At 41.5% G+C, this 11,224-nt stretch overlaps 1 protein-coding gene across 2 annotated transcripts; it reads left to right on the top strand.

The window, feature by feature from the left end:
• Positions 1-4,904: 4,904 nt before the first annotated feature.
• On the top strand, positions 4,905-9,585 carry LOC133384404 (uncharacterized). Of its 2 annotated transcripts, XM_061626326.1 has the most exons (4): positions 4,905-4,986; positions 5,187-5,943; positions 7,167-7,327; positions 8,234-9,585. In XM_061626326.1, the coding sequence occupies exons 2-4, from the start codon at positions 5,229-5,231 to the stop codon at positions 8,276-8,278; spliced, it is 921 nt and encodes a 306-aa protein (XP_061482310.1). In that variant the 5' UTR covers positions 4,905-4,986; positions 5,187-5,228; the 3' UTR covers positions 8,279-9,585. The 2 variants fall into 2 exon arrangements, with proteins under 2 accessions (XP_061482310.1, XP_061482309.1); XM_061626325.1 differs by lacking the exon at positions 4,905-4,986 and having other exon boundaries at positions 5,075-5,943.
• Positions 9,586-11,224: the final 1,639 nt, after the last annotated feature.

Below are 11,224 nucleotides of genomic sequence, written 5' to 3'. Positions count from 1 at the left end.
AGTTTACAACCATAGTGTGAAATCAGATACAGATCAAGACATAGTATGAAGAAATATTTATATAAGCACAAATGTCACAGATGTTTATTATTTACACAACCTGTGAAGATATTTATAGTGCACTCCTATGCATGTTTACTCAGAAGAAAGTCCCAATGTATTCAATGGGCTTACTCAGATAGGGAAGTATGTACATGATGACAATTCAGTGATGAGGAACTTCAATCCAAAATTCAGAATCATGCCATTTTAAGCTGTTTTGCAGCTGTTTTGTATTTGTTTTATGGTTATTGGATTTTAAATTGGTTTAAGTTGTTGTGAACTGCCTTGGTTTCCAACCCCTCAGAGGATTGTTGGAAATATTCCATATACACACACACTGGAGATGGAAATATACATACACCCCATATAATAGTTTATTGTCAGAACCAGTTGGCCGTTGCAGAACATTTTTTTTAAAAAAATAAGTATTAGTTTCCTGCCAAATAAAAGCAGTGACACAAGTAAGCCCTGCCTAACTGCTTAAAAAAAGGATTGGAGGGTCAGAGAAAAATTTATAACACAGTTCTTTTCTATGGTCACTCAAAAGTCCCATTGGTTTTCAGTGCAATCCTAACCATGTCTACTCAAAAGTAAGTCCTACTGAATTCAGTGGGGTTAACTCCCAGGTATGTGGAATTAGCATTGCAGCTTTACTCCCAGAAAAGCTTCATATTGGGAAGGTTTTCAAAACAGGTTATGAATAAGACAAATAAATTGCCCTCTTCAACGGTCCAGTAAAATTTAAACTTGTTTGACTTCTTAATTAGAAAAGTATAACACTATGGCATGTACACTTTTTAAAACATCAGTTCAAAAATTATTTGAAAGATAAAAAGTATATGCCATTTTTTGCAAGCAATTAAAAAAATCTGCATGTACAATTTTATGCGTATCAACATCCTGCTGTGATCTTCTGTTGTGCAATCCTATGCATGTTTACTCAGAAGCAATTCCCAATCCTGTACAGAGAAAGAACTCTTCATGGTGCTGAAAGCTATATATTTACTGAATTCCTGATATGAGACAAGCAGGAAAAGCAAACTGTTCTTAGAACTTGAAATGGGGTTTAGCTATTGCCTAGGGGTCAACAAATCTTATCAGTCGCAACCCTGACTTCATTTATTGGCTGAAGCCCTGAAAGGGCAGGGATTAGAGCAGCTGGTACTAACAGAAGTTGGGGTGGGGCTGACATTTTAGTTTATATATTTTGAACCAGACCACCTAGAAACTTAATTTTAAAAAAAAATGAAAGCTAGGAGTCCGGAGATAAAGGTGACTCATCCTGAGGCCCAGAGAAGACCCCCCAAAACTGGACTCTCCAGGTGAAAACCGAACACTTGGCAATCCTATGTTCTATGCACCTCTGAAAATGACAAAAGGCCTTGATAAGCCCATTCCTTTCCTCACTGTTTAATTTCAATCAGGGTTCACTTAATAGCTCATTTCCATTCCAGAACCCTCTGAGAATGTGTAGAGTGCTTCTCTCTTGCTGCTGAGCAGCCCCAAGAAACAGAGCTTGGAAAAGTTACTTTTTTGAACTAAAACTCCCATCAGCCCAATCCAGTGGCCATGCTGGCTAGGGATGATGGGAGTTGTAGTTCAAAAAAGTAACTTTTCCAAGCTCTGCTGCAAGAAGTACCCACATATCCAGATCACAGAGATTGAGTTAGAATGTGATTTCTACCCAAGCTCAAGGGTTTGTCACCTCTGATTTAAGCACTGGGGTGGGGAGGAATGGGAGGTTTTCATGTTTTAATTGGGTACTCTTCAGCAGTGTCGCTATTTGAAACAATGGGAAACAGCCCCAGAGAAAATAACTTACAAATACAGATGGCTAAGAATGAATGCTTGATTGATGAAAGGTGAGTTGGGGACTGCTAGCACTGGAAGCAGAAATCTGTTTATCCGCAGGCTTGGTACAACTTCACATGGCTTGCATTTTCAGCTTCCCACATCGCCATGGCAAGGGAAGTTATTTTGGCTTGGACAAATGGTGCTCTGTCATTTTTTGGAAGTTGTGCATCTTCAGAGAGCAAATGCTGCCAAATAGAACAGGGTCCCATCAAATGTCATTCCATCTCCTGGATTATAGTGACCTTATTCAGGAGTAAACTTTGACTTGCCAAGAGGATATTCAGGCATTCAATCCCTGATCCCTTGAGTGTTTTTTTGTTGGGTGAATATTTCTTTCTCTCTCCCCACCCCTTTTCTGCTTTTTAGGACAGTGAGACAATCAGCAAAAGATGTTTTCATAAACACTCTTTTCCAGACACTCATTCATCTCTGAAAAAAAGTTGTGTAGAGGACACCCTAGACCAGTGGTGGCCACTCTGTGGCTCTCCAGATGCTGTTGAACTACAGCTCCCATCAGTCTCAGCCAACACAGCTCATGGCAGAGCTTGGAAAAGTTACTTTTCCAAGCTCTGGCTCATGGTCAGGGATGATGGGAGCTGTAGTCCAGCAGCATCTGGAGAGCCACAATGTGGCCACCCCTGCCTAGACCCACAGCTTTCCCCATGCTCAAAGGGCAGCTTGTTTCTTTCCTCAAAGAATGCAATCTGCATTCACATTGACAGTTTACAGGTTACCTGTGGTTTACTACTGTTGTGCCTCTTCTTGTTGTAGTTCATTAGTGTTGGAAAAGATCAGCAGTGGCTTTTTGCTCCCTGCCTTGGAAACACTGAGAGACACAGTGTTGAGAGTCCTAGCGTTAACTGCTTGAAATTACTTTGATCCTCTTGGGCAGAAATAGTTCAAGTAGAACTTCCTTTTCAGAAGCAGAGTCCCTCAGATTTTCTCACTCAAGCAAAGAATTTTTCTCAGCATGGGAGCTTAAGCATAACACAAAAGGTACCGGATCTGTTGACTATAACAGAAGGGGATTAAGTGATGCATGATGAATCTTGGGTGCCAGTGGTGCACTGAGGTATCTAGGACTATCATGTGACAGGCCTATGGCCCTAGTCAGATAGTGTCCCAAAGGATGATAGGCTACAGTAGGTGCATGCATGAATCTGTGTGTGTTAATTGTCCTTTGGGGAATAGAAAGGTCACAGAGGATTACAAAAGGGAGCTTACATACCATGCAATGACGCTGGTTGCAGTGGGAGCATGCTTACTAAAGCATGACTTATATGTGCCATATAATACATCAGTTTGTGCTTACTGGAGTGGACTGCCTTCAAGTTGATTCCGACTTATGGCGACCCTATGAATAGGGTTTTCATGGTAAGCGGTATTCAGAGGGAGTTTACCATTACCTTCCTCTGAGGATGAGAGGCAGTGACTGGCCCAAGGTCACCCAGTGAGCTTCATGGCTGTGTGGGGATTTGAACCCTGGTCTCCCAGGTTGTAGTCCAACACTCTAATCACTACACCAGGCTGATATTTATATAGATATAGGCTGGGAACATGGAAGTAAGTTCATGGGAAGAAAAAAATCTGCCCCTTAAAAGCCTCTCCAGAGGATCAAGGGCTCATCCTGACCAGTGTTGGATGGGCATGGTGGCTGCTGGAGAAGAGGGAATTGCCAAAATCAGGGGGGCTCTATTCAGAAATGGGATGACACCACTCTGATCCTCCTTACAATGAGAGAAGATGGTGGAAATGTTCCTTCCATGAACTTCCATCTGTTCATTTATCTTAGGATCCAAGACATAATCAACAGCAGGGAGGGGAAAGCAAGGGGACACAAATGGAACTCAGGGATGAGAGGGACTTGAAGCTGCTTTGATTTGCATGTAACTGTCCCTAAGTGTATGCCTGCAATGACCTAAACCATGGCTTAGCATTATGTGTGAACCTAGCACAGCAACTTAACTATGGTTTAATAACTATGGTTAAAGGTTACTTGCTAATCAAGGTTTGAAGATGGTTTATAATCTTTAGATAACGTTAATAACTAAGCATTGCATGCAAATCAGGATGTCCTCCTTAACTATGGTTAAGGAGCCATCATCACTCAAAAGCTTCAGAGTCACAAATGATGAGTGGCTATTCCTGGCTTGTGTCTCCTTAATGGGAGAAGGGGAGGATTAAGTGATCATCTGCCACATGCCTCACCTTTAACTGTTTTATTAACTATTACTAACATTAGTATAGCTTACATTAACCATTAGGTGTGAACCAGGCCATAAGTTTGTTCTCATACATGTGCAGATCCTGAAGCACAACTGCCACAAGTGTAAAAAGGAGCACTTCTGGATCATAAGGCCCTACCTGCCTAGCTATGTGTGGAACCCGGTCTATTCTCCACCCTGCCTCTCCCATGCTCTAAACTTCCTGCTTCATTAGGTTAGAAGCAAACCCACACCACATTAGATCGTGGCTCTCTTGAACATTTGAATGTATGTAACAACTACAATTGTCCTTGCTTTCAGCACTAGTGCCTTGCAGACCCCAATGTTATCTATTGCTATGTGTTTTATTTACATTGTCAAAAGTTTTATTGTAACAATTTTTGAAATAATATGTCCTTTCCTGAGATGAGAAAGTAATTACAATATGCAGTGTAATTTTAAAAAGATTACTGTGTGTTCCATATTTTGGCCTAGTTGATTAGGGAGAGTGAGAGGGCTTTCCTCAGGCAGCAGATTTGGAGGTACCATTAAAATACAAGCAGATTGTCAGTGCCTTGGCTTAGTTTAGTAAGATTTACCATCACTAGAGGGTCACCACTGGGATTTTCTGACCCAGGAAGCAAAATGTCTTTTTGCCATCTCTTGCTTTACACCTGAAACAGCATCTTCCAGAGTATTCCCATTAATTTCCATTGGTTTCTTTAAAGTAAAGAGCTCATTTGAGCTTTGCTGCCCTGTTGTGTTGCACAATTTGACATTTCTCTCCCAACTCTTAATCTCAACCCACCGATGAAGCTAGCTAACAGTGCAGCTGTTTGTGATATATGGGTCATGATGTAGTTTCCCTTGCCAACTCTGGAAGGAAGTAGGAATAAATTTGTGGGGAAAGATAGTACATTATCCACACTTTTGTATACTGGAACTAATTTCCCATTTTTTTAAAAAAAATTGGAGTCAGTGTTTAAGATGAACATATACTTGTTGTTAGACTCATTAATTCTTCCAATAGTACCTTAAGAGGAGATGACTAACGTGTGTTACTTGTCTTTGGGTTTTCTTTTCCAGCAGCTCCTGTGTTTGGCTGCAGAAACAGATCTACTGCAACACATGAGAAGACTTGCTTCCTGTACTATGGTACATAAAACTCAGGACATGCTTGGTCTGGAATTGCTCAAAGAGTTTTTAGAATATGACTATGGTCTTAAGCTCCAGCAGGAATGTAACACAGAAGGTCCAAATGTCAGGAAAGTTGTGGAAGAAGCTCCTTGGAGGTCTATAACGGATCCTTCTGAGCAATTAAATCCACAACATATTCAGTCAGTAGAGAATTCAGCTGTTCTTCTAAAACTACTGAGAAATTGCCAGCTCAAAGGAAAAGATGCAGCAGCTGTCATTGAATTCCTTAGGAAGACTCTACTCAATAAATGGCCTGATGGAGAGGAGGCAACCCATGAAACTCCCAACAAGGAACAACTGATTGATGATGGCTGTTGGTTTGCATGTCAAAGGATACATCTACCAGAGCCTTTTCAGAAGAACTTAGATAAGGACAAAGGAGGGGTGGAGCAATCCAATTTCACAGATTTTAAAAATCCAGAAGAACAAGCAAAGAAAGAAAAGAAACTATTAACTGTTTTCAACTCCATAATGATGTTACCTAAACTTCTTCGCGAGGAAGAGGAAGAAATTCTATTCCAGTCTTTACAAAATATGTCCACAGAAGAGAGAAAACTATGTCTCAGTCAGCTTGGTCTTCTACAGAACAACGTCCATAACCTATTCATTCCAGGACTAAGTGAGAGACCTTGTGGTCTCTGGACAGGTAGCTTGTCTTCAGCCTTTTCTGAAATATGCACACTCATTTCATTTTCCCCTTTTCATCTCACTTCTCTCTGTAAATACCTACCGCAGTTTCTGTCAATTGGCAAACTTTGGAGAACTCAGCAAGCCTTTCCTTTCCAGAGAAAGTTGGCAACCATGAGAAATTTGTATTTTAAGGTCAAATCAACTTTGCATTTGTAGTGAACCATGAAATATCCCACAAACACACTATGATTTCAGGTACTTATATGCTGCATTTCAGGACTAGGCCCTCTCAAAGTGATTTACAAAAGGTAACTCACTTTGTATACCTAATTCAGCCTTATGTGCACAGAAAGAACATTGTTGTTCTAGATGATTTACAGTACAATCCAGTTACAGCGCTTCCAGGTCAGATCCTCCAATGATCTTTCTTTGCCATGCAAAATACTGTCATGCAAAATAGAACTGTTGCTTCAAGCCTGTAAGTGTGTAGAAGATATGTATGGTTAGCAGTCTGAGAAAGACTTTACACTATATTACCAAACCAGAGAGTTGCCTTGAGTTAGGTGAGCTGTCAATAGGATCTATTCCAACAACTCTTTCAGGGTATGTGTCAGTCATGGGCTTTGAATCAATTATTGTTGAATTTTGGCTGTATCTGCAATGCAATGAAGCATTTCACGTGCATGGTGATGTCTCATGCACAAAATTTTGGTACTGACTGCCATGATCACTCAAAAGTCTACTTTCACACCTGCAATAAAATGATGCAGTGTGGTGTGCTCTGGTAACCAGTTAGCCATGCCCTCTTCCAGGATGCTCCATTCCATTCCTCATCCCACTTTTCCATTCCACCTCCCTCAACATCAGTCAGCAACATGTGATCACTGAGCATGTTCAGGCTTTATTGGACTGTGTTGTGGGGTCCCCTTCTTCATTTTTGTTCCTTAACTGTTTTTGTGCTGCAAATCTTGGGGTCCCCCCAAGCCTACTGATACCTCCCTCTTGTGAATGGTGGTGCAGTTTTGGCTACGTAAGGATCTTTATATAAATAATGAGCTTGCTCTTAGCATATAACATAGCAATAAGAAAAAAGCAGAATTCTGTCATTCAGGGAAATATCCTGTCTCAATGATAATTTTATACATGTAACATGACGACTGTATAGAAACCATTTTCCTGTGTTTTAAGTATACTGCCCAAAACCCATCTCTCTATTTCTCTTGTTTCATTATCTAACAGAGCCTAAACCCTTTAAAGTACATCACAAGAAAATCTTCACCAAGCCTGTGTCTCCTTTCTCTAATGATCGTACGTACAACATCAAGTCTCTGAAGGAAAACTTCCACGTGTATAAGAGTGAGAAAGAGCTGACACAGTTTATCAAGGTCAAGCTACCTCAGGTACAGGAATATTCGCTGAGTTTTCCCTGAGTTAGAAGGAGATCTCCTGTAAAAACAAACAGCACTGCTTCTTTTTATGCTTGAAGTATTAAAAGAAAGAAATATATATTTTTTCTATATCTGACAGCTTGTCAGCATTTTATATATATTCCATAAAACTCTTTTTTTCCATATCCAGATGTACACCCCCCCTCAGCTTTTAAATGTTCATTTACATCAGGAGTGGGGAATCCTTTTCTTCTGTCAAGGACTGGCATTCTCCCAGGGGTAATCTGTTGGAGGCCACATGGCAGCAGTGGTGGTGGTGGGAGCAGAGTTAAAAGTGGGTGGAGCCAGAGCCTGAGTGGGTGGGATTTGCCTCACTACATAGCTCTCTCTTTTTCCCTGTTTCTGTGCTACCCCGTCTCTCTCTCTCTCTCTCTCTCTCTCTCTCTCTCTCTCTCTCTCTCTCTCTCTCTCTCTCTCTCTTCCTGTCTTTCTCTCTGTGTGGCAGCCCATCTCTTTCTCTCTAATGTTACAGGTGACTGTGGCACAGATATGACAAAATCATGTAGGATTTTGGTAAGACTGCCAGAATTTTCAAGCAAGATTCCAAATCTGTGATGCCCAAGAAAATTTGACCTAGATTCCACTTTGATGAAGTTCAGTGACAGCATTAAGTACATGTATTCTACATGGGCACTTTCTTTAAATCACTGACCTACCATTAGCCATAGTCTAGATAAACTTTAGGGATGCCTTAGGGTTTAGGAATTCCCAGTGGAATTGTCTGAGGGTTTTTTCTAGTATAGAATACGTTGTGGGGGGGGGAGCTGAGATCCCAATAAGATGGCTGCATGAGGCAAGAGCTCCCTATCCTGATCTAAATATTAGTCCCTGAAATGTGCTTCTGTCTGTACCCTCAAGTCTACTTGCAGGAGCCCTGAACAGGGCATGCAGTCTGCATCTTAAAAAAAAGTAAAGAACGGAATTTAAAAGACTTTTTGAAACCTTGGGGGAGTGAAGCAATATTGCAGCAAATGCAACAATAGGGGTTGAGAAAACGGTGTCTGTCCCATTCAGAACTAACAAAGGAGAGATGACAGAAGAAGCATTCTTGGTCCATGAAGAAATAGCCCAGCAATTTAAAATAATTAAACAAGAATTAACGGAAAGCTGGGAAGAAGTGTTAGAAAGGAAGTTGGCAGACCTGGGAACCAGAATGGCTGCAGTGGAAACGACAGCTTCAGCAGCGTTTGATCTGGCAGTAGCGCAAAATGAGAAAATCAAGCAGCTGAAGGTCTCAAATGCTAATTTAAAATTAAAAATGGCAGATCTTGATGACAGGAATAGAAGAATTAATATTCGAGTAAGGGAGATAGCAGAAGAATCAGAGAATGGTGATTTAAAAAAATTATCTTGCAATGGCTATCTTCACTTTAACCCCATTTCCTGCTGGAGATGGAGGATCCAGAAACAGTACACAGAGCACTCGGTCCTAGAAGGAGAGACAACAAGTTCCCCAGAGATATAATAATTGATTTTGTAAGATATGTAAAGAAAGAAGAATTATTGAAACAATTGAGATCTCTCAAAGAAGTTAAATATGAAAATAATGAAGTACTTATCTGCGGAGACATTGTCGTGGCGGAAAGTTCTGCACCCATGTACTTTATAGCTATAGGAGCAGAGAATAAAATATGTGTGAGGTTTCCCATTTCATCTTATAGTCTCCCATGACAGAAAAACATTTATAGCAACAACAATTCGGGAAGTATTGGAAATCATGAAAACACTTCAATTAGATTTGCCTGAAATTATAACAGACAGTATGCTCAAGAAGATGCAGAGGAAGAAGGAGTCTGGCAGAAAGTCTGAGGGAAATCTTCTGTTAAGAAAAAATTAATTGCTCCTGCAGCAAGGAGAGACCCAACCTCAGACTAGATCTCTTCATCTGCTATCAAGCAGGAGAAGGCAGACTTTGAGAGGGGTCTCTCTGTTCATACCATCTCAGGGGGTTGGAGACAGGAGTATTTTGCAAATCAGTACAGGGTTATATGATTCTCTTTTGTCTGTTTGTTTTGGGAGGGGAAGCTTGTTATTCTGCAGCATCTGAAGGGTGATTTTCTTTGAGGTGTGTTGCATCCTCATAGGTTTATTGGCAGATTTGTTTGCAGGTTCCTCAGGAGGTGTAAACGAGAAGAATTTCACTGATTGGGGTGAGGTTTGGAATTTGCAACATCATGTTAATGGTCACAGTGTAAGCTGTTGAAAGATCATGCCTATGCACACCCTGGCTTTATTGGAGAAGGTGGATGGGGGATAGGGTGGGTTAGGGAGGGGACTAAGAGGTTTACAGAGTATAAGGGAGGGGAGACAGTCATTTTCCTGTTATGTATGTCTGATTAGAAACGGTGATTGAATTGCATTCTAAATGACGGATAATTTAAAGGTGGTCACCTTAAATATAAAAGGCATGGGAAGCTCAATTAAGAAAGCCAGGTTAAACAGACTATTCAGGGAGCTGAATCCCTCAGTTTTGATGCTGCAAGATACACGTAATATGGACTCCCCAGGTGGTCTGAGGAGAATGTGGGAAATGGAATGGAATATAGAGACTGAAGAAGCAACATGGACAACTATGTGGACTCAATTTCCATACCATTCAATATCAGCGGCCACAAAGGAATTAATGTTAAAAGTGGAGCAAAAATGGTCAAGTTGTCACATATTAATAAAACCACCTCCCCTCTGTGCTGGAGAGGATGCTCAGAGAAAGGTTCTTTCCCCCACATGTGGTGAACATGTGTTAAGGTGGCTGAATTTTGGGACTCGGTGTTCATAGAAATAAAAAAAAATCACAAAGCAGGGGATGCATAAAACCACAGAATTAGCCCTGTTAAATCTATTCTTGAATGGAAACCAGACCCTTAAGGATAAACAATTGATTAGGTTTCTTTTAGTGGCAGGCCTTTGGGCATTTTTAAATCACCCCACCCATACGCCTGGGATAGGTTTTGGTGTAGTGGTTGAGGTTTGGACTGCGACCCGGGAGATCAGGGTTCAAATCTTCCCAACAGCCGTGGGCTGCAGGCTTAGAACTAATTATAGGAGAGGAGGCTGCACAAGCCTTTCGAGCCTCAACAGGCCCTATTTCCCTCCCCCTTTGGTTGCCAAGGCTGGGTGTGAGTTCAGCCTAGGTAGGGGGCGCAAGACGGTGAAGGATGTGGTTGACACATTGGCAGCCTCTCTTGGCCATTGTGCAGGGTTCTTTTGGTTAGGCTTACGGCCTTTGCATGACTTGGGCCTATATTAAGTTCAAGGTACTTTATTCTATTAATTTTATTACATGGTGGCTGCTTTGGGGAGTGCAGAGCTCTTTGGTTAGGCTTCTGACTTCCTGCTAGGCCCAGGAATATATTAGGTTGAGGTAGTTAATTCTATTATTATTATATTACATGTGGCCTTTGTAGGGCCGGGTGAGCCTTTTGGGCCTTTTGGTCTTCAGATTTGGATACTAATTAGGGTTGCCAGGTTGGAACCATCCAAAAACCTGAGAAAATGGGGGCGGGCCCTAGTGACGTCACGGGGCGGGCCCTAGTGACGTCACGGGGCGGGCCCTAGTGACGTCACGGGGCGGGCCCTAGTGACATCATTAAACATGATACATTGTATCAACCACAGTTGCTTGGAGCATACCATTCAAAAAATAATTCTCTGATTGGAGATTAAAATAGAAATCTTACCTAAAATAGGGTGTTCCTAGGTCCATCTGAAGTGACAAGGTCATTCTTTCTCACAAGCTTAGGGTGATGCAAAATGGAAATGGGCTGCCTTCAAGTTGATCCCAGATAGGGTCTTCATGAGTCTGAGAGGCAGTGACTGGCCCAAGGTCACCCAGGGAGCTTCATGTCTGTG

The sequence above is a fragment of the Rhineura floridana genome, chromosome 4 (genome assembly GCF_030035675.1).
Source record: "Rhineura floridana isolate rRhiFlo1 chromosome 4, rRhiFlo1.hap2, whole genome shotgun sequence".
Lineage (NCBI taxonomy): Eukaryota > Metazoa > Chordata > Lepidosauria > Squamata > Rhineuridae > Rhineura > Rhineura floridana.
This window is presented reverse-complemented; position numbering and strand designations above follow the sequence as displayed.